Raw genomic sequence first — 23357 nt, forward strand, 5'->3', positions numbered from 1 at the left:
CAAATAATGAGCCCCTGTGCTGCAACTACTGAAGTTCATGCATCTAGAGCCTGTGCTCTGCCACAAGAGAAGCCATCACAATGAGAAGCCCGTGCTCTGCAACCAGAGAGTAGCCCCTGGTCTCCACAACTAGAGAAAAAGCCCACAACTAGAGAAAAAACCAAGACCCAGCTCAACCAAAAATAATAAATACAGCAGTGTGTACATGTCAAATAAATAAATTTACAGAAACAAAATAATAATAATAATACAGAACTTCAGCTTCTGCTGCTCCAAGAGATACATTAGTACAGGAAGCACAGCCTTGGTGGAGTCCTCCCCGTGTCCCAGAAGGAAGTCTCAAAGATGTTTGCCCACAGATCCCAAGTGAGAGACCTCAGGCCACAGAATAGCCCTTCTTGGCCTCCTTAAAGCTTCTTCTCTGCTGGGAGGGATCTCACAGAAGCTGATCTGCTGTCTGAAAACTGCTGCATGCCAGGGCCAAACAGATGCCTTCATTCTTTGTCATCACCCCAGCAGATGAGTGTCTATCCCTATTTTAACTGTTAGGAGACTCAGGTTCTGAATAGTGAATGACTTCCCCAGAGGTGAGATGACTTCCCCAGAGCCATGCTACTGGTAAGCCATTCTTTGGTGGCTCCTTGTTACCTTCAGAAACGAGCTCCAAAGTCTTTAGCAATAACCAAGCAGGACCCTATAGGGCTTTCCTGGGACAGATCCCCTTCCCGCCCCCATGTCCTCTGCCTGCCTCGTGTTTGTAGAATAGCTGTCGTCTGCCAGGCCTCCCCTGAGTCACAAAAGCCTGGCTCAAGAATTGAGGATTGAAAGGACGTGAACACGTACTGGCAAAAACAGTGGTTGGGGCAGGAGAACTGATAAGAAGTTAAACAGTAAGTCAGCCATATGACACTCACAGAATCTTTAGTTCCTCTCTGAAGTACCTTGATAACAGTATCTGATGCACATTTCCTGAGCTGTTTTACAGATGCTGAAACCCACCCCCCCTCCCCGCAATGAAAGGCATTAGCTGCTTGATGACCATGAGCACTGTAGCCCCCAGACCTACTGGAACAAGAGGACTGATAATGTTAATCCCTGTGACATGGCCCTATTACCACACCATCAAACAAAGAATTGTGCACAAGCTGATCACACACCCTGTGACTCCCCTCCCTCACCTTGTCTTTAAACATGCTTTCCTGACAGCTGTATAGCACAGGGAGCTCAACTTGGTGCTCTGTGATGACCTAGAGGAGTGGGATGGGGGATGGTGGGAGGGAAGCTCAAGAGGGAGGGAATATATGTATACATATAGCCAATTCACGTTGTTGTACAGCAAAAACTAACACAACATCATAAAGCAATTATACTCCAACTAAAAGTAAATTTTTAAAAAAAATGCCTCCCTGAAACCCATGGTAGAGTTCAGGTTTTTTGAGCATTAGCTGCCCTGGATTCCTTGTTTGAAACCTTTCAATAAATGCTGCACTTTTCTCTGCTACAACCTGGGGTCAGCAGATTGACTTTACTACACATGGGCAAACAGACCCAAGTCTGGTTCAGTAACAAGCAAAGCAAACCAGGTGCCCCCCAAAACGCACCTCCTCTTGGGACTCATCCCCCCTCCAAGGCCCTCAGGGACTTTGCACTCTCCCCATGCAGGGGCAATTCCTGGAACAAACAGGATACCTCACAACTCATGCCCTGGCACATGCTTCTCCCTCCTATCTGCCCCCACAGAATGTGGCTAGACCCTACTTGTCCTTTAAGATCCGTGTAAACAAAGAAAAAGGACCGTCTCTGATAGGAATCTTTCCTAAGAAAATAAACATGTGGGCAAAGCTATTTATTCAAAAGCAGACCTTTTATATTTAATTATTACTTACGACAGTAAAATACTGCTAAAAACCTAAATGTCAAAAAATATGGGAAATGTTTAATAAATTATACTCCCTTGTTTAGGGTATACTAGTAAAGCCATGGGCTTCCCTCATAGCTCAGCTGGTAAAGAATCCTCCTGCAATGCAGGAGACCCCAGTTTGATTCCTGGGTCGGGAAGATCCGCTGGAGAAGGGATAGGCTACCCACTCCTGTATTCTTGGGCTTCCCTTGTGGCTCGGCTGATAAAGAATCTGCCTGCAATGCGGGAGACCTGGGTTCGATCCCTGGGTTGGGAAGATCCCCTGGAGAAGGGAAAGGCTACCCACTCTAGTATTCTGGCCTGGAGAATTCCATAAACTATAAAGAGTTGGACATGACTGAGCGACTTTCACTTTCACTTTAGTTAAGCCACATAGCAGAGGTGGGAGGAAGAGGGGAGGTCTGTTGTTTTATTTTTTATTTATTTTTTCCCCCAGCTGCTCAGTATATGGGATCTTAGTTCCCTGACCAGGGATCAAACATGTGACTCCTGCACTGGAAGTGCAGAGTCTTATCCACTGGACCACCAGGAAAGTTCCTGTTTTTTGTTTGTTTGGGGGGTTGCTAGCAAAAATCTTGACCAGGCAACTGTAAACTGATAGTTCTCAACTGAACTGCTGTAGAGGACTGTTGTGACTCCTTCCTAGGGCTCCATAATTGATGAATAAAGTTTCCTTTTGTTACAACTATCATTCAAACCGTTAATACCATGTTTGAGCAGACAGAATGTTGAGCTTTGCTGCCCATAGTTTTTGTGTGATGGTGGGTGCAACTTGATGCATATGAAGAAGCAAAGAAACTATGCATTTGCCAGACTTGCCAGAACTTTGTCTCGTGAGTATCTGAGAGTGATGAGGGCACTAAAAAGGTCTACTTAAACAGTGCCACCATGATGCTGAAATGTGACCAGTATAATAGTGTGATTACTATACATGCCACTTAATCTTTCTGAGTATGCTGCCAAAATACTAGTGTTCAAAAGAATGCCATTCTGTTCTGCTGTAACAAATACATACCCAAATTATGAGGTTCTTTCTCACCCACAAAACTAATCAGATGAAAATGTTCCTGGTTAGCTGGTGGTTTTCTTCCACTCGGTGATTCAGGGACTCAGGCTCCTTCCAGCTGTGGCTCCTGTACCCCTAGAATTTTAGAATTCAGAAGATGGAGGAAAAGAACGTGGAAAGTCGTCTCTTAACCCCTTTGCCCTGCAGTGACGCCCATCACTTCTAGCCCCATTCTGCTGATGACTAGTCACTGAGTCACATGAAGTGCAAGAGGTGCTAGGGATATAATCTCTGGCTCAGCAGCCTCTTCTCAGCAACACCTCTACACTGTGACGGGAAGAACACATTTCTGGTGGACATTATGCCCTCTTTGCTGCATCCACAAACACAAGAGTTGAGAACCACTGGGAAGTGCGTTTCGTTGCTATGTGACATGAAGAACTGGGAAAAATACCCAATACTGCCTCATTAGTAGAACAACATCCTGTGCTCCCAGTATTTCCTACTCTGGAATGTGCGATGGGCCTGGTGGAGAACATGAATACCACCTCCTCTTTGTTCTAGGAACCACATTGTCTCCAATCCGTTCCCATTCTTCTGGTGGCCATTCAGTCTGCTCCTCTCCCTACATCTTCCCCCTACCCCCGACAACCTTACCATCCTTGGTGGGCAGCTCTGCCTCAGCACTAGTCCCTGGTCTGATCAGCTGTCACTCTGGAAACAGAGCTGGCTCTGTTAACTTGTGGTTTATAAAGGATAACCACCTTCTGGAGAAAGAACTGCCTGGGACCACATCTCCCAGAGAGAGATGAAGGGCATGGCAGGTACTTAGAGCTTTATGGATCTACCAGTACTTAGAGTAAAAAAAAAAAAAAAAAAAAGTCACAAGAGGGCAGAGATAGCGTCTAACCTGCAACCATTTTTTAAATGTTTTATTTACTTTTGGCTGCACTGGCTCTTTGTTGCTGCACACGGGCTTACTCATGTTGCTCTCTGTGGGCTTTTCATTAGGTGGTTTCACTTGTTGCAGAGCACATGCTCTAGGGCATGCAGGATCAGTAGTTGTGGCACACAGGCTTAGTTGCTCCGTGTCATGTGGAGTCTTCCTAGACCAGGGACCTATCCATGTCCCCTGCATTGGCAGGTGGATTTTTTACCACTAGACCACCAGGGAAGTCGATCCTGCAACCATTTTTACCACTATACTTTCAGCACTTAGTATAGTTCTTTGGAAACCCAAGTTCCATCCATCTTGTGAAGCTGTAGCCACTAAGACCTGGGAGCCCTGAGAGTCTGGCTGGCAGACCAGAGAAGAGAGTAAGGGAGCTACAATGTAATCGAATACAGTGGTTTCTTGGTATCCTTATAGGTACTGGTTCCAGAAACTTCCCCACATACCAAAATCCACAGATGCTCAAGTCCCTTATATAATATGATACAGTATCACATATAACCTACACACAACCTTTGGTGTACTTTAAATCACCTCTAGATTACTTTTCTTTTTTTTTGAACTTTTTATTTTGTATTGGGGTATAGGCAATTAACAATGTTGTGATAATTTCAGATGAACAGGGAAGGGACTCAGTCATCATATACATTCTCCCTCCAAACTCCCCTCCTATCCAAGCTGCCACATAACATTGTGCGAATTCCCTGTGCTATACAGTAGGTCCTTGTTGGTTATCCATTTTAAATACAGCAGTGTGTACATGACCATCCCAAACCCCCTAACTATCCCTTCCTTGTCCCCAACCATAAGTGTTTTATAAGTCTGTATCTTTCTGTTTTATAAGTTCATTTTAATACCTAACAGAATGCAAATAATTGTAAAGACTATGTAAATGCTATGTAAATTGTTGCAAATTCAAGTTTGCTTTTTGGACATTTCTGAAATTACTTCTCTGGATATTTTTGATCCACGGTTGGCTGAATCTGGGAATGAAGAATTCTCAGATATAAAGAGTCAACTGCAGTTAACTTGAGTGAAAAAAAAAAAAGGAATGAGTAAATGAACAATCATGCTCTTGATGACATATACATAGTAAAGATAAGTTATGGAGCAAAAATAGAATACATAATTTTATAATCAATGTGGTCACAGTTTAGGAATTCCATGTCAAATGCAAAAAGAATGAATTTGCTTATTTTTAACAAATTTTAGCACTTCCTAGCCCTTCACTATCCCATGGGTGGAGGAGCCTGGTGGGCTGCAGTCCATGGGGTCGCTAGGAGTCGGAGACGACTGAGCGACTTCACTTTCAGTTTTCACTTTCATGCACTGAAGAAGGAAATGGCAACCCACTCCAGTGTTCTTGCCTGGAGAATCCCAGGGACGGAGCCTGGTGGGCTGCCGTCTGTGGGGTCGTGCAGAGTCAGACACGACTGAAGCGACTTAGCAGCAGCAGCAGCAGCCCTTCACTAAATAACTACTACCCAAGACTTCCCAGGTGGTCCAGTGGTTGAGAATCTGCCTGCCAATGAACCCTGGTCCAGAAAGATCCCACATGTCATGGGGCTACTACTGGGCCCAACAAAGACTCAATGTAACCACATAAATATGAAAAAAAAGGAAATACATACAAATATTTATCTTTGGTCCATGCATTTAGAAGTGATTTTATTTTCCTCCTTATACATTGGCGTATTTTCCAAACCTTCTACAAGAAGAATACACCTTTTTTACAACCAAGTTTAAAAGTCATGGTAAATATTATCTTTAAAATGTCTATCAAATGTTCCTGCTCCAGGAATTGTTCTGTGATCATTCCATGGGGACTTGGAGGCGCCTCCTCAATGCTCACAGTGTCCAATAGCATCCTCTACCATTCACTGAGCTCAGTGGATTTTGTTTGCTAACGTATCTTCCAACAAGGCTTGAAGTTCTTTGAGGGACAGACTGATTCTTTGATTTCCGAATCCCCAGGCCCTAATACATACACTAAGCATTCCTAAATATTTCGAATCAAATAAAGGAATCAAGGAGTGCATAGTATGGGAACTCAGGTGTTCTCATTCTAAATCCAGTTGCATCTTTCCTGGAACTAAAGGGATCGAGAATTTATCCACTCTTGACTGGAACCGACAGCCGTAGGAAGAGCTTAGGAAGCCTATGGGAAGATTCTGCAGAACTGCCCCCTTGAACGTTCACGACCAGGGTTGAGGAACTCAGTGGAGTGAGAACTGAAATCCGAGTTTTCCTGGCAAGAGCTCAGCTTAGTCACACGGAGGCATTTGGAGGATTCCCCAAGACTCCTCATTCCTCAGGGATCACTCACTCCTCCCAGGACCTCCCCTGGGAACAAAGGAAAACCCAAGACTTGGGACTGGGCCCTTTTCCACCAACAGCTGCTAGTAGTTTGCATTTAACCCTGAACCACAATTAAAATAAATGTCGGGGTAGGGAGGAGTGGATAGCACCGGCTAGGAAACCCTTAGGTTTTCTCTAAATTCCTTCTAAAGAGCTTTGAGGACCGAACAGGCCAATTTCAGGACAAAAAAAAAAAGATTCTTAAACAGGTTTTAATAATGTCAACTACAGCCGAAACAACGCTAGACCAACTGCCACGCACGCTTAGAGGGGTCAATTTCCAGTTCAACCAAGGGTTTGTAATGCCCTGGAGCTAAAAAGCCAAACAGCACCACCACCCTCTTCGCTGCGGCGGGTAGTGAACTCCGCTTCTCGGAACAGCCCGTAGGCCGGGCGGTGGCGGGGTGGGGGGGAGTGGGGAGGGGCCGGGCGGTGGCGGGGGGGGGGAGTGGGGAGGGGCCGGGCGGTGGCGGGGGGGGGAGTGGGGAGGGGCCGGGCGGTGGCGGGGGGGGGAGTGGGGAGGGGCCGGGCGGTGGCGGGGGGGGAGTGGGGAGGGGCCGGGCTGTGGCGGGGGTGGGGGGAGGGGAGACCCCCCGCAGGCCTTGGAACCCTCACAATTTACCTCTTAGAGTCTAATCTGAAACCAACCAAGTCTGACGCCTTTGCGGTCTTAAGGACTCCAGCAGCCCCTCCCTACAATATCATCTAGAAAATAATTCCTAGACCTGTAGTTTACAGACGAGGAGCTTACAATCTGGTTCTGGGCCAGCGCGCCCCACCCGCAGGTCTTTGATTTCCACACTTACTCGCTAAGAGCAAACCCTAGAGGAAGGGCACGAAAATATTCGAGAGCATTTGAGTAGGAAGAGTTTACAATATCGTTCTCTCTGGGGGCGGGTGGAGGCCTGGAGCGAGGCTACTCCGCATAGCGAGAGAAGGGTGTGTGCGCTGCGCCCGGGGTGTGAGTGTTGCAGGGGGGAAGAGGGAGGCGGGCAGGAAGAGGAGGGAGGGGAAGAGGTGGGGTGAGCCGAGGCCCTGACACCGGCCCAAGCTCCTCCTGCCTACCCCCCCCACCCCCACGTACTAAGGCGCCCTGCCCGCGGCGCTGTGCTCACTGGCCGTGCGTCCCCGCCAGCCGAGCGTCCCCGCCAGCCGAGCGTCCCCGCTGCGCCTCCTGCCAAGGTGAGTCCTGCCCGCCGATGCCGGGCGGTCCCCGGCCCCACATCCGCGCCCGGGGAAATCCCCACATCGGCGGCTCCCGCTCGCCAGGCGGTCTTCGCCGGGCGTCCCAGGTGTGGGGGTGGGACGATGGTGGTGGTCGGGCGTCGGCTGGGCATGCAGGGGTATCCTCTCCCCGAGCTCTGGGCCACACCCCAGCTGAGCGAGCACCTCCCCTGTCCCTCCCCGGCGCGACCCCCCAGGCCCCCAGAGGAGGGAGCATTTGGCCTTTACTAGTACTTAGGTGTTGGTGCCCCGGGGTCTGCTCTCTGCTACCTTTTGGTGTATCTTTCTTTACACCCCTTCCTGCTTTTCGACTAGTCTCCTCGGTTACTGGAATCCCTGCTTCTGGCCCCCTGTCCTGGCCGGCTTGTCTCTTTGTGGGCTCCGGCTGCAGGCTGACTTCTGTCCAGATGTTCGTAGCCTCCTCTAGCTGGACGGCCCGTGCAAACTCGGAGAGGGCTGGCGGGTTCTCTCCGTAAAGGACACCTCTCTGTCCCTCTCCTCGAAGCTTCAAGGTTGGGCTTCCTGTTATTTGTCTGCCAGAGAAGTTTCTCTCTACCAACGGAGAGAAGAAGGTCATATTTGTTTTCTTACAACAGTTTTGCTGAGGGGGTGGGGGGAAGCCACCACCTTTTTGTACCGAAAGGGTTCCCTTCTTGCTATTTTAGTTAAACAAGTGGAACTAGACAGAGATAGAGGAAGAGCAAGTTTAATGAAGGATCTAACACCCCAGATTAACTTGGCCCAGTACAATGAGCTGTTGGTATATGGGCACAATTTGAGCCTGGCAAAGAACTGGTGCTTCGCCCCAGACCTGAATACCGCGCTCTCCAGCCTCGGGCGGTCTCCACCTAACTGAAACCCGGAATCTGCCTTGTTGGGCAGCGGTGGAGGGGCCAGCAGAGCACTTAGCCCTGTGCCAGGCATCACGGGGCCCTGGGCCAGACTCTGGAATACGTTAAGCCCACCCGCTTCCCTCCCTTGAGGATTCTGCAGGGCGTGGTTAGCACAAAGGGCTCCCGGATTCTCCTAGTGGAAGCCTGTGACTCAGTTGTGAGACCATGTGGGTGTGGCCTGGATGGTTCCAGACTCTCTGCAGATGGTTCAGACAGAACACTCCCTGAAGGAAAAGGGGAACTGTGCCATTTTAGAGGGCATTTTCCAAGAGGAAATGAGTCACACCCGGACAGGCCGGCCATCTGAAGCAGAGGTTTCTTGACTGAACTGTGGTAGAGGACAAGTTGGATTGGTAGGGTCATGGCGTTTCAGCTGCTGGGTTATCAGCCTGGATGCCCACTGGCAGGCTGCCTCAGCTTTATTTGGGAGGTAGTGCTTCCCATTGAGAGGTTTGCAGTTGCTGCAGATTCTTTTCCCCCTACAGCACGAGTTTCAACCTGCAGCAGTGGACTTATATCAGTGGACTTATATCCTGCCCTTCAGGTGAGGCCAGGCCCACAGAAACACCCTGTCAGTGATCTTTGCCTCCAGCGTGTTTCATCAAATGGCAAAAGGTGATGCAGGCATTAGGGGAGGAATGAGTTCATAACTCATCTGAAATTTCTTCATCAGCCCTGCCCCCACAGATTCCTGTCCGGTTTCTATTTAATCATCTCTTCCAAGTGATGTAGTCCTCCCTTGACAGCCAGAAGCTACTTTCTTCATTGTGGTCCTTGATCTACCATTTGGAGATTCTTATTTTGGTTCTTCAGATTTTCTTGATGGTCTACTGGGCATAAAGCACCCTGATTTCTAGGTGATGCTCTTCCCTGGCTTTTCCTGCATACAACATCAGATGGCCCCCTTTCCTCCCATGTCTGGCACCTGGCCAACCTCTCCAGCAGCTACTCTCCAGTGAGGTCAGGCCTTGAGCTGGGTGGAGCTGAGACTGAGTGCCTCTTTGCTTTCCATGGACAGCTCCAACCCTGTGACTTTTTTAGAGCACTACCCACTTGGTATGGCCTTGATCCAGTCCAGTCTTTTAAAGTTGAAGGAAACAATGGAATCCTTTCAGAGATATAAAGTGTAGATTAGCACTCAGATTGCTAGGAAAGCTGATCTTTTTAGAGTATTAAGCTTCTCATTTTTCTGGGACTCAACAATTTAGGAATCTCACATCAAAAGCAAAAAGAATGAATTTATTTTTAACAATTTTCAGCACTTCCTAGCCCTTTATTAAATAACTACCACCTAATCCAACAATGGATTTAATAGCTGTTGTCACAATGGCTGTTGTTTGCCAGTTCTGGCTGATACCTGACAACTCTTCAAGGAAAATTGGATGTACTCTGTTAGGATAGAGAAGGCCTCAGAGTTCTTCCTATTGGTTTGTATCTGGAACTCTTCTTTTGCTGCTCATTTTCTTAATGGGAAAATTTTATTTTTGGTGAAAGGTGGGAGAGACAACCTGGATTAGATCCATTGCCTCAACTCACTTTTTCTGAATTCCCTTTAGGGATCAAATTCAAGAATGCCTTCGGGGTTCAATTCCCGATCCCACCCCCCACCCCCCCACCCCACCCCTTTTTTTTTCTTTTTAAAATCATCAAAAAGAAGGACACCTAAAACACATTTTAGATAACGTGTTTGTTTTTACTAACAAACATTCTGCCAATTGTTTTCTGGGTGGGCTGTAAGAAAACTAGGGTATGGACAAGACACAGAAGAGTTCAGACTTCTTGCTCTTTAGAAATCTCCTTTTGAAATTATGGCCCGGATCTGGGCATGGGTCCAGAGCAAACATTTGATATTGCTTATGAACAGACACTTTTCTAAGGAGGACTCCTACTTCCTTGCTACTCCCAGAAGGATCAAAATTTATATTATTATCAATTTCTTTCTTACTGATTCATTGAGCAGACTCTGAGGGCAGGGACCTAGCTTCTAAGACCCTGCTCCTGGAGCCCACAATTTAGTGGAGAAAGACACAGAAACACAGTTAACTAGAATTCAGGACATATTTTTAAATAGTATGACCTTAGCTGGTGAACTCCCCAAAGTCAAGCACCATGGGGGTGGGGGCTGTGGAGAGGGGGCCCGCATGAGCCTAGTCATGCAAAGTAGGTGCTCAGTGTAGGTACAGCAAAAATTGAATTCCCACCACTGTAATTACATGTGTAGAGCCCAGAATTCTTTTCTGAAGAGACAGTTACACAAAGAAACATATGTGAGCATCCACTCTTCAGACCTATATAGGAGAAACACAGACATCACAATAAAATGATTGCAATAAAAACATGAGCGACCAACAATGAGGTAGTTAGAGCTTGTGGAGCTCACAGTGAGAGAGCAATAAAGAGGGATAAACCAAAACTAGAGTAAAAGTGTTGGGTGACCAGACCTGTTTAGCAGGACACACCGTTTTCTCCTACACTATGGAATGTACTCTACTGTTCATTCATTGACTGCCTCTTTCCAGGCCCTTCCCAGTCCCTTCCCAGCCCTCACCTCCTGCTGTGCTTCAGTGGCCAGGGTTTCAGCCCAGACCTGGGTAATCAGACCTGCACCTCAGCTCCAGCCAAGGGAATTGTTTGATTCATTCATTCGCTCCTTAGCAACATTATACCATTATTTAGTGGTTCCTAGACAGAACAGCGGAGAAGGCAATGGCACCCCACTCTAGTACTCTTGCCTGGAAAATCCCATGAATGGAGGAGCCTGATAGGCTGCAGTCCATGGGGTCGCTAAGAGTTGGACACGACTGAGCGACTTCACTTTCACTTTTCACTTTCATGCATTGGAGAAGAAAATGGCAACCCACTCCAGTCTTCTTGCCTGGAGAATCCCAGGGACGGGGGAGCCTGGTGGGCTGCCGTCTATGGGGTCGCACAGAGTCGGACACGACTGAAGTGACTTAGCAGCAGCAGCAGCAGACAGAACAGAATAATAGCCCTTACCCTATAAGAACAAATCGAGGATGGAGAGGCAGATAACTGATGAAATGGCAGTAGGCTGTCTGGGGAACAGAGAGGATGCCGCCGCCTCTCAGCCCAAGGCCATCCAGTAGAAGTGTTTCCGAGCCAGAAGCTAGAGTACCACCCCTACCTGGCGGTGGAGCTCGTGGGGTGGCTGGAGAACGGGACGCAGCGGGGCGGAGGCAGTGATGGAAACCCCAGAGTCAATTCCTGAACTGCTGCTTTAGCAACCAATCCATCTGCCCAGCCCAGGTGAGCCACGCCCAAGATGGGAGGGCCTGGAGGGCTGGCCCAGTAGGGCAACCGCCACACTCTGGAAGAACTGGAGGATCCATCCACTAGCCAAGAGAATAGTGTTCATCACATTTCCCGTTTTCCTTCATCTTACTCTAAAATCAGTGTGCTGGCTTCACCTTCAAAACCGAATGACTTGCTCCTAGCCCTGGTCCGTGCCCTCAGGAGCCCTGGTTACTGATGAGAGGATGGTCATCTCTGATTTTCAAACCTATTTCTGCTTCCACAACCTTAGATCTCCCGAGTAGCCCCTGTTCTGCATTCTTATTGCAGAAGGTCTACCGAACAAACGGGCTCCCCAGGTGACTCAAGTGGTAAAGAATCCACCTACCAATGCAGGAGATGCAGGTTCAGTCCCTGGGTGGGGAAGATCCCCTGGAGAAGGAAATGGCAACCCACTCCAGTATTCTCACCTGGAGAATCCCTTGGACACAGAGCTTGGCAGACTTCAGTCTGTAGGGTCGCAAAGAGTTGGACGTGACTTATCTACTGAGTACAAGCCCTACGGAGCAAACAGGGAGTCTGTGCTGGCTGCTATGGCCACAGCCCACGTGCTAAGTAAACAGCAGAGGGGGATCTACTGGGGGCAGAAAAGTTCCCACAGTTCATAGTAAGCTCAGATCATCCCTGGCTGGGTTTGCAGTGTCCTGAGACCTGAGTGCTCACTCCAGGAAGACGGGCCTCACTCTCTTGAAGAAGGTATTCAAGGGTGGCCAGGACTTCCTCAGCCTACAACCTGTATTTCTTAGAAGTTCCTGAAGTAGCCTGTTTCCTGTCTTAGGGGTCCTTTTCATGCTGCATTCCCTTTCTTACTCCTCTGGCTTTGCAGTGCATTTTCCTTCTGTGAAGGAAAGTGAATGAGGTGTCCCACAGCCAGATCAGCTTCTGAGATCTTTGGGCATTGACTATGAAGTGCTCTGGCCATAGAGCTTGGGCACAGGTATTTTTAAACCTCTATGGTGGCTGACTCCTTTCCTGAGGTATTTCAGAACTGAAGTGGGATGCCACAGTCTTCTCCCAAAGGTGACTCACTCAGTTCAGTTCTCTTAGTTATTTCTTATGTTGCTGGACTTGCAGAGCCAATCCAGGTGAGGCTGACTCCCTCTAAGCCACTGCCATGTGAAGCCAGATACTGGCTGTGTCAAGAGAGAGGGGAAAGGGTGTGAGTCCCCTGGAATTCATCCCACAGTGGACCTTGAATTTGCTGCTCTTGGAGAAGGCACTGGCGACCCACTCCAGTACTCTTGCCTGGAAAATCACATGGACAGAGGAGCCTGATAGGCTGCAGTCCATGGGGTCGCTAAGAGTCGGACAAGACTGAGTGACTTCACTTTCACTTTTCGCTTTCATGCATTGGAGAAGGAAATGGCAACCCACTCCAGTGTTCTTGCCTGGAGAATCCCAGGGACGGCGGAGCCTGGTGGGCTGCCGTCTATGGGGTCGCACAGAGTCGGACACGACTGAAGTGACTTAGCAGCCGTGAGAAGTCTTCCAGATGAGTCATGCCAGATTCTGGCTTATACCATTCTCTAGAGTAGCACATTCTTTGGCATGCTGATTCCTGTACTTTTCTGAGGATTAAGGGGTAGAACTTTCAACTCAAAGTGTAATTGCTCAATCCTCGTGTTCACCAGCTCCACCTTCTCCTCAGTAAAAGATAGCATTTAGGGATCTGTGTTGAGTACACATATGTCAGCAACAGGAACCAGAATGAGTGCATGTCTCCAGTTCCTATGGAGACTCTTCAGGAGAAGATGCCAGCCTCCCCTTCAACCACTGCTCTAAACCACAGGTGCCTATCCTCTGGGACTGTGGACCAGTACCTCCTGTCAGATCAGTGATGGCATTAGATTAGAAGTAAAGTGCACAATAAATGTAATGCTCTTGAATCATCCTGAAACCATCCCTCATCCCCCTTCTCCATCTGTTTGGAAAAACTGTCTTCCACAAAACCAGTCCCTGGTGCCAAAAAGGTTGGGGACTGCTACTCTAAACCAATTCCTGACTTTTTTTTTTTTTTTTTTTTGAGTGGTATATTAGTCTCGATTCAATTTCATCTATTTCCTATCCAGTAGTGATTTTAGCTGGTGTAAGCCAAAGCTACTCTGTACTGGCAGAAGTGTGCCTTCCACTTAAGCAAAATTCACTGGGCTCCTGTTAAGTATCAGGCATTGGCCCTTGATGAGACAAATGCCCCCAGATTATTATATCTGAATATAATGATCTGACAAATCCTTTCCTTTTCTTTAAGCTATTCACAATGAAAAGCTCTTCTTTTCCCACTGCACCTCAGACTGTGAGAGTAGCTTTTTTGTCTAGTGCTGCCAAAAATATATCAGATCCCCAAAGGGATTAGTATATACTATTACTTGTTCCTTCTCAAGGCTTTGGGTAGCTTGTATTTGGGTAGGGCAACTGATGTTACTACCAAAGATGCAAATGACTTTGTTACGATCAATAACAAGTTCAGAACTTTAGTAAAGAATACGAGGAATTCCCTGGTGATCCAGTGGTTAGGGTTCCTCACTTTCACTGAAGTGGCCTGGGTTCAATCCCTGGCCAGGGAACACAGATCCCACAAGCCATGCTGTGCGGCAAAAAAAAAAAAAAAAAGCTCAGAAAAAGAAATTCATTTTTAAGCAGATTTCTAAACCCTAGAAGGAGACCAAACAAGGTTACCTAGTGAAGCTTGGAGGGTTGAAGTTCTTTTATTAATCAGGCTTGACTGTGGGTGTTGGTATTCAGCCATATCCACATGGAAGAGTCCCATTTACCAGTGCCTGCCACCACCGCCACCAAGAGATGTGGTGAAACACCTGTTCTCTCCGTAGGTGCTTTGTCAGTTAAACAAAGGGGCACTGATCTTGCTTTTCCAAATGATCAGAGTTTTTATTCTTCATTATGCAAACTTAGCAGGCAGCTAGATAAAATCCCTCATTCAGAGCGCCAATACCTGAAGTGCCTGTCTCCATCAGCAGGAGGAAGGCCCCAAACCTGGGCTGAATTGGAAAAGGATTGAATGGATGAGCTCTTCCAGTCATTCTCTAAAGATTGGTAATTCATGTCACTTAATGTAGCCTTGGGGCAACTAAGCCCGCGTGGGTCTACAGCTACTGAGCTTGTGTGCTCTAGAGCCTGCCTGCGGCAACTAAGACCCAATACAACCAAATAAATAAATGAATAAAATTTTTTAAAGTTAATGTAGATTGTTCCTTTACATCCTTTAATAGGTTTCAACAGACTTCACCAAAATGCCGTCTCAAATGGAACACGCCATGGAAACCATGATGTTCACATTTCACAAATTTGCTGGTGATAAAGGTTACTTAACAAAGGAAGACCTGAGAGTACTCATGGAAAAGGAGTTCCCTGGATTTTTGGAAGTAAGTGTCGAAAGGCTCAGAAAGGATCAGTTATAATGCTTCTGGGCCCTGTTTCCTTTCCCTTCCTCCTTCTAGCCCTTCCCTGTGGAAGTCACTACTAGAAAGGTGTTTTCATTCATTTAGTTATTAAACGTTGTTGAGCGCCTCCTGTTTGTAAGATACTCTGGGAGGAAACAGACAGTAAAGAAGACATAGCCCCTGCTCTTAAGGAACTTACAGTTTAGAAATGAAATGAGACTACATACAGATCACCACAATACAAGGTGTTAGAAGGATTCCATCTGGAGTCACTGTGTCCATTGAGACAGAGTGCGGGAAAGAAGGTCTTTCACCAGAGTCATCATCCAGGTTGCCTTGTTGCCTTCAGGTCCATAAACCTGGCACTGGAGGTGCCCCGTCCTGGTCACATCCACTTATGTCCCTTCTTAGGTTAAATTCCTTTAGATAAAGACTTTCAAACTTTTTTCCAACACTACTCTAAACAAATGATGTCAAGCGTCTGCTGAATGAGAGCCAAGCATCGCTCCAGAAAAAACTGCTTTTCACATTGATAATGCTATGAGAACACAGGAGCACAGTTTGAGTTTATGCCTGCACTACTAGATTGAAATGCAAACCCTTCTCTGCCTGCCACAACCAGAGTCACTTAAAGGGATCAGTACTGTACTTGGTGTGGAACATTGCATTAGCCTCTAACGAGTGAAGGGAAAGTGTTAGTCACTCAACTGGGTCCAACCCTTTGTGACCTCATGGACTGTAGCCCACCAGGCTCCTCTGTCCATGGAATTCTCCAGGCAAGAATACTGGAGTGGTTGCCATGCCTGTCTCCAGGGGATGAACTTCCCCTGGAGGGATCTTCAGGATCTTCCTTACCCAGGGATCAAACCCGTGACTCCTGCATTGCAGGCAGATTCTTTACCATCTAAACCACAGGGGAGGAGATGGTAAAAGGCAGAGTCCTGCCTCTTGTCATCTGCATGGTAAACAGCAGTAGTTAAGTCCCTGGCTCCTGACTCAGTAAACATAAGGTTTTATAGTACATGATGATTTATAGGTTATCAATATCAGTCAAATAAACAGATAGAAATCATTGAACTTGTATCTTAGAGCTGCAGTTACTACAGCGCTATCCTAAAATGAGTTAGAGGACACTGTTGCTCTGCTTTCTTACAGTTCTATGATACAAACCCAGACCAGGACCCTAACTAACACTGGGAAGGTTGCTTCAGCTTTCTGTCCCTCAGTTCAGGCCCTCTATAAAATGAGAGGCTGGACGTGATTATCTCCAAGACCACTTTCATTTTCTGTGATCCTTCTAGGCAAGCATAAAATTCAAGGACAAAACGTGCTCATTGTAAACATGCCCATCACACAAAGAAGCTCTCGGTCTACTTCTAAACACTCGTTAATTGTGTTGTTACATAAGTTAGAAGCCAAGATGACTATCACATGAGACAAAGACCCTTCCTAAAGGCTTTGTGGTTTGATAAACATAAAGTGTTCAGCATAGTTCTGAACATGGCAGTACAATTTATTCTAAGCATGGGGTCATAATTCCAGGCACACCCACGCTGGCTACATTGACAGAGCGTTTTGTTTCTAAACCTGATCCCTTATGTCATCCAAATTGCACTGCTTGTGACCACAGCCAGGAAGCTGCTGTTGAGGCCAGAATTAACTGAAACCTACCAAAAGAGGGAGGTAGCTGCATAGACAGGTTATAGTTGACTGCTTAGGGCATGTTGGAAATGCTGCTGCTTACCTTAAAGGGTTTCTGAGCGCAGTTTATATAAACATCCAGCACACTTGAGACAGTGTGTGTCAGTTCCCTTACTCAAGTATGCAGTCAACAGGATTCATCAATGCTTTACCTGAGCCCTTACATGGTGTGTTTTTTTTTTTTTTGGTTGTACCACGCAGCATGTGGGATCTTATTTCCCTGAACAGGGATAAAACCCGCCCTCCTGCATTGGAAGCACAGAGTCTTAACCACTGGACCACCAGGAAAGTCCCCCTGAACCCTTTAACACCTGTAAATGGCCATATTTACTTCTGGTTGATGGCATGGACCCTACAGGAGAAACTACAATTTCCCACTTCTAAGCATCAACACTATGAAAAGGAGTGATTAAACCAATCGCCCATGAACACAAGGGAAAAGAAAAAACAAAGGGGGTCTTGCTTGTTCATTCCAGTTCCATGCATTTGTGCCAAGGCATTGAGAGTTGTGGGGAGTTTTATGACTCCATCACATGTACTACTTTTGAAACACATCCAATGTAAAACATCCAGCAAAGAGTATAGTATGACATAGATTGGCCAACTCATTAAGAACAGAAGCAATTTTAGAGACACACTAGTCCAGCCTCAATTCTTAGCTGTTACATGAAGGTCCACGAAGGTGTGTGACTTACTCACCTGGCTAATATGATATTAAGCCATACTAGGTTGGCCTCAGCTGTGCCAAGAAAAGAGGACCAACTGCCTGTCCTCTTTAAATCTAACCCATCCCAGGGTATCGTTAGCATTGCTTCAAAATCCATAGGACAAAGATCTGAAATGTACTCCCTAAGTAATCTCATGAGGTCTTTCATAAGGAGTTTCTTTTTTAAGGATTTGATCCTTTTTTAAGGATTTTAAGGAATGAAAATTTGTTAAGAGAATGTAAATTTAAAAACTGTGGTCCAGACTTCCCTGATGGCTCAGATGGTTGAGTCTGCCTGCAATGCAGGAGACCCGGGTTCGATCCCTGGGCCAGGAAGATTCCTTGGAGAAGAGAATGGTTACCCACCCCAGTATTCTTGCCTGGAGTATTCCATGGACAGAGAAGCCTGGCGGGCTGCAGTCCATGGCACTGGGAAGTATCGAACACAACTGAGCAACTAACACTTAACTCCATGGTCCACACCTTCAGAATAATTTGTATGGCAGAGGCCAACACAATATAAAGCAATTATCCTCCAATTAAAAAAAATTAAAAGGAAAAAAAATTTGTGGTAACAGTTGGACTGTGAGTAAAGCAGGTCAGATTTTAAGTGGACTGAGAATTCAGTCGTGGATCTCCCTTCTCTGGCATTGTATCTCCTCTTTCTCCTCTTTCTAGAAATAGACTGTTTCTAGTCCCTGAGTTACATAAAAGAATGCCATGGAAACCTGTTTCCTAGCCTGCGACAAATATGAATTTACTGAAATGCCCTCTCAAAGCAGAGAAGTACATTAAGAAGACCTCCAAAGATCACTGTGATCTAAAGCAAGAATTCAAATAATGAGGAGATTATACATATAGTAGTCAGCAGAACAAATCAAAGAAGCTCGTCACTGCAACCACTGACTGACTGTTCTTGCTTCTGTCCTTTTTTTCAGAATCAAAAAGACCCTCTGGCCGTGGACAAAATAATGAAGGACCTGGACCAGTGTCGAGATGGCAAAGTGGGCTTCCAGAGCTTCTTTTCGCTAATCGCTGGGCTCACCATTGCATGCAATGACTATTTTGTAGTACACATGAAGCAGAAGGGGAAGAAGTAGGCAGCATCAAGCAATTACTCCCACCCTGATAAGAATTCTCATAAAGGGTCACTTAAGGAATCTGCCCCACAGCTTCCCCTATATAAGGATTTCTGAGCAGATGGGACCCATAGAAAATATACAAATAAAATCCAGCTCCATTTTGAGAGGCAGAGAAAGAAAAGTCAATTAAAGCCAGATAAGCTTTTGATTTTTATGTTGCTTGCATCCTCTTGCTCTCAATAAACAAATTCCTTTTTTAGTTCTGAATTGCAGACAGAATGCTTATTCCTTCTTCAGAAATGCTTTTTCCTACATGTCCTTGAGCATCTATCATGAGGCAGAGCTCTTTCCACAGAACCTGCAAGATGAGAAAGCATTCTCCACTCAGGCTTGCAGTCTAACTTCTCAAATTGACCTGCCTTGTAGCTGTGTCTAGCTGAAGGACAAAACCTTCAAGGATTAAAAGAACACACTTCAGGAATATATTCCAACTTTATAATTTCTGAGCATAGTCCTGCCCAGTTAAATTGGTGCCTTTCCAACCAGCACCCTATATGCCTGAAATATCTTGAGTCCATTTTTCATAGCAACATTTCAGCAAACTAGGGTAAAAATAAGTCCATAAGACAACTAATTAAAATCAGAGACTAGTGTGATACCTCAGGAACAATATCACATTAACATTTTTTGAGTTGTCATGAGATGCCATGATTGTATTGTGATGTCAAGAATTAATGTAGCCATGATTTATATAATAGGGTAGTGCTGTTTTGTTGAAACTGAAATGCCAGTACTTATGTCTTGATAAACAGCAAAGTGTTTCTCCCAATCCTTTCTGGGACTTCAGCAGATATGCATTCCATACCTATACTTATTAATAATATAATACTCTTTATGGAAAGATGAGGTATGAATTGGCACATGAAATTGTACCAATTACAGTTCAATCAACATAATTCTGGGAAAAAGTTCAATGTAAGGTCATCCACTATCACCAGGAAAAGCATGTAAAAGGGAACAGGATAGTCCAAAACTATCTTTGGTGAAAGGATATCTGTAATAAAATCAAAGTCAAAGGTAAAATTCCAACATTTTGTCTCAGCCAATAAACGAACAAGATAAGACAACAGATAGCTTTGCAGCTACAGAGTTACATCAGCAGGTTTACAAAGAGGGATTTACTACAAGATATTAAATGGAAGAGGGGAGCAGGCTAGCTAAGGAACTGACTCCAGGAGTGATTCCCAAATCCGTGCCATAGATCGGGGCCACCAAGGGAGCTGCTTAGCTCAGGAAGCTGCCTGCTGAGCTGGGTAGCTGTTGCTAAAGCTAGCTGCTCCAGAACCACACAACCATGCCTCCACACTACCACATATGGCTCTTTCCACACGTGACTTGGTCCCCACATCCAAGTCTCAAAGAAGTGGATCTAATTAGCAGAACCTCAATCACATCAAAACCCAAACTGCAAGGGAGTCTGGGAAATAAAGCTTTATATTTTCCAACCTCTACACACTAGGAGTTGGCATGCTAGTCCACTACATCTGCCACAGTGACAATTCTTAATTCTAAGAGAAGTCTTCCAACCTGTAGTTTAAAGATACTTGCTCTAAGGAAACCACTGAGAGCTACAGGGAATAGAAAAGCACTCTGGCTCTTCCCAGTAAACCACTCTCTCCATGAGAATGAGTATCAGTCTGGATTTACCCTTTTAGTTTATACCACTTGCCTCTGAGGGCAACTGTTTACTGGGCATTATAAAACTGGTGTTCAGTTTGCAAATGGGCAGGTGAAACTAGCACAGAGATATTATGGGCTTAGATGTCCCCAAATCTATAGCAAGCTTTCACACTCTAAGCCTCTTTACCTGAAAAGAGAACTATGCCAGCAGAGAGGGCTCTGGGGCTGGGAGAGGAGGTATTCATCTTCACAGTGGATTTGTAGGTTCAAAAAAATCTCTAAAGCAACTCATTATTCCCAGAAGATGGCCTCAGGAACTCTGGCATTCAGAAAAGTGCCAGGAAATCATCTGGGTCACTATATTTGGGGTGCGTGTTTATGAGGGGAGGACGGGAAGGGAAAAGGGACAATAATAGTTCTCCTCACTTTAGCCCCACTCAAAGCACTTAGTAGGGAGCTTCTACTGCTAAGTCACCTCAGTCATGTCCGACTCTGTGCGACCCCATAGACGGCAGCCCAGCAGGCTCCGCCGTCCCTGGGATTCTCCAGGCAAGAACACTGGAGTGGGTTGCCATTTCCTTCTCCAATGCATGAAAGTGAAGTCGCTCAGTCGTGTCCAACTCTTAGAGACCCCATGGATTGCAGCCTACCAGGCTCCTCCATCCATGGGATTTTCCAGGCAAGAGTACTGGAGTCTAGGACAGGGAAAATTTTAAGGCTATTCATGGTTTGAAATCCTACATGGCTCTCCATGCCAACGAAAACACAGGGCTCTCACAATCTGACCTGCTGAAACAGCTGTCCAGGCTTTCGGGGCCACAGCCTACTGGCTCCCAGAGGCAAAGCTGCAATTGTGCCAACAGCCATCAAGAGAAACTATCTGGAAAATTCTCCTCATTCTGCCACACAGCAAAGCTGTAAAAGCAGATCCCGCCCCTCTCCACACCCAGTTGTGAAAGAAGAATGGATAGCAGTACAGAAAGCCAGTTCCAAACATGATGCAGAGCTGACCCTGAAAAATACCTCATGTTCTCTCTTAGCTCCTGATCACGAGCCAATTACCTGTGATTTAATACTTTTCTACTCATCTCAGTGGGAGACCAAGGGCAAATATATAAACCTCTCTCTCAATTTGACCAATCTGAAAGTGATTGTTCCAGTACCTTCTCCGGCTCTTTAACCACAGAGGAGTAGTTGTGAATAGAAATTCAGTCGTTTGGCAAATATTCATGAGGGCTACATATGAATGACACCAGGCAATGTTCTGTGGTAGATACAAAGAAGCAGCATGGCCTGCTCAGGGAGATTATAATCAGGTTAAAGTAAACAGATAAAACAGACAAAAAGTTAAAGATTGGCAAAGGTGAGATGTGATGGACACCCTTGGTCACTTTTGGTAAGAATGTAATTTATACAAATTCTAGAAGAGGCAAAAGTTAGCAGTAGACACCAGGATCCTCTGATGTGTTTTCTTGGATCCAATATATCTATTCTTAAGCATTTCTCATAACAAAGTAATCAAAGATAGTGACAAAAATTCACATGCAAAGGTATATAATGCAGCATTCTTTAGTTAAAACCCCAATATAACCTCCACATCCAGCGAGATAGTTTTGGTTAAATAGGTGTAGATGTACACAGAATATGATATGACTCATGAAAACCATGACTTCAGTTCAGTTCAGTTCAGTCGCTCAGTCGTGTCCGACTGTTTGTGACCCCATGAACCGCAGCACGCCACACCTCCCTGTCCATCACCAACACCCGGAGTCCACCCAAACCCATGTCTATTGAGTCAGTGATGCCATCCAACCATCTCATCCTCTGTTGTCCCCTTCTCCTCCTGCCCTCAATCTTTCCTAGCATCAGGGTCTTTTCCAGAGTCAGTTCTTCGCATCAGGTGGCCAAAGTATTGGAGTTTCAGCTTCAATATCAGTCCTTCCAATGAACACTCAGGACTGATCTCCTTTAGAATGAACTGGTTGGATCTCCTTGCAGTCCAAGGGGCGCTCAAGAGTCTTCTCCAACACCACAGTTCAAAAGCATCAATTCTTCTGCACTCAGCTTTCTTTATAGTCCAACTTTCACATCCATACATGACTACTGGAAAAACCATAGCCTCGACTAGATGGACCTTTGTTGGCAAAGTAATGTCTTTGCTTTTTAATATGCTGTCTAGGTTGATCATAACTTTCCTTCCAAGGAGGAAGCGTCTTTTAATTTCAAGGCTGAAATCACCATCTGCAGTGATTTTGGAGCCCAGAAAAATAAAGTCAGCAACTGTTTCCCCATCTATTTGCCATGAAGTGATGGGACCGGATGCCATGATCTTAGTTTTCTGAATGTTGAGCTTTAAGCCAACTTTTTCACTCTCCTCTTTCACTTTCATCAAGAGGCTCTTTAGTTCTTCTTCCCTTTCTGCCATAAGGGTGGTGTCATCTGCATATCTGAGGTTATTGATATTTCTTCTGGCAATCTTGATTCCAGCTTGTGCTGCCTCCAGCCCAGCTTTTCTCATGATGTACTCTGCATATAAGTTAAATAAGCAGGGTGACAATACGACTGAAGAATACTAAATAAGTTGGAGAATTGTCTATGTAAAGTAAAGCAGACAGTAAAACTGGTATATAATGGGATTCTTCCCTTTTTAACATATGTGTGTCAGCACACACTCACAGAAAAAGACCAAAGGAAATATACCCACCTGTGTTTTAGTTTCCAAGGTAGGAGTTACTGGCTAGGGAAATTGTTGTCTCCAGAAAGAAGTTTATGAGGTTATTTTAACTTTCCTCTCTATACCCTGCTACATTATCTAAATTTTCTACAACAATTCTACATTTATAATCTGGGAAACAAAATTCTAAATAATATTTTGAAAAAGAGCATGTGTATTTATTGAGGGTCTACCATGAGTCAAGATGTGTATGAGATACTTCTCAAGCATTATCTTACTTAGCCCTCATAATAACCCTGTTAAGGTATTAAAGAGCCATTTTTCAGATGGAAAAATCAAGACTCAAGTAACTCCCTCAGAGTCCCACAGTAAGTTACAATGTCAAGATCTGAAGTCAGATATTGTCCTTCTTTCTTCCTTCCTTTCTTCCTTTCTCTTCCTTCCTTTTTA

The 23357-nt window shown here is 45.6% G+C and overlaps 1 protein-coding gene, 2 long non-coding RNA genes and 1 other non-coding gene across 4 annotated transcripts in view; 2 read left to right on the forward strand and 2 right to left on the reverse strand.

Moving 5' to 3' along the window:
• Positions 1-8013, reverse strand: part of LOC145506368 (uncharacterized) — a 62213-nt gene extending 54200 nt beyond the window's left edge. Inside the window, exons 1-2 of the long non-coding RNA XR_014053825.1 lie at positions 7732-8013; positions 2937-3062 (exon numbers count right to left, since the gene is read on the reverse strand). This is a non-coding gene — a long non-coding RNA (uncharacterized LOC145506368). The remainder of the gene's footprint in view (positions 1-2936; positions 3063-7731) is intronic.
• S100A10 (S100 calcium binding protein A10) lies at positions 7351-18820 on the forward strand. Its single transcript, XM_081490842.1, has 3 exons — positions 7351-7419; positions 14894-15046; positions 18410-18820. The coding sequence occupies exons 2-3, from the start codon at positions 14915-14917 to the stop codon at positions 18569-18571; spliced, it is 294 nt and encodes a 97-aa protein (XP_081346968.1). The 5' UTR covers positions 7351-7419; positions 14894-14914; the 3' UTR covers positions 18572-18820.
• TRNAE-UUC (transfer RNA glutamic acid (anticodon UUC)) lies at positions 14159-14230 on the forward strand. Its single transcript has one exon. It is a non-coding gene; the product is annotated as a tRNA-Glu (tRNA).
• Positions 14353-15789, reverse strand: LOC145506367 (uncharacterized). The gene is made up of 2 exons (XR_014053823.1): positions 15292-15789; positions 14353-14662 (listed from the first exon to the last, which is right to left on the reverse strand). It is a non-coding gene; the product is annotated as an uncharacterized LOC145506367 (long non-coding RNA).
• Positions 18821-23357: the final 4537 nt, after the last annotated feature.

This window comes from Giraffa tippelskirchi, chromosome 5, assembly GCF_054371585.1.
Source record: "Giraffa tippelskirchi isolate mGirTip1 chromosome 5, T2T-mGirTip1v1.2.pri, whole genome shotgun sequence".
Classification (NCBI taxonomy): Eukaryota; Metazoa; Chordata; class Mammalia; order Artiodactyla; family Giraffidae; genus Giraffa; species Giraffa tippelskirchi.

What these genes read in the sequence shown, in the direction of transcription:
- S100A10 (XM_081490842.1), top strand. Translation starts at nt 14,915, where the DNA reads ATGCCGTCTCAAATGGAACACGCCATGGAAACCATGATGTTCACATTT. An exon ending in AGTTCCCTGGATTTTTGGAA is followed by an intron (nt 15,047 to 18,409) that starts GTAAGTGTCGAA and finishes CCTTTTTTTCAG; the next exon opens with AATCAAAAAGACCCTCTGGC.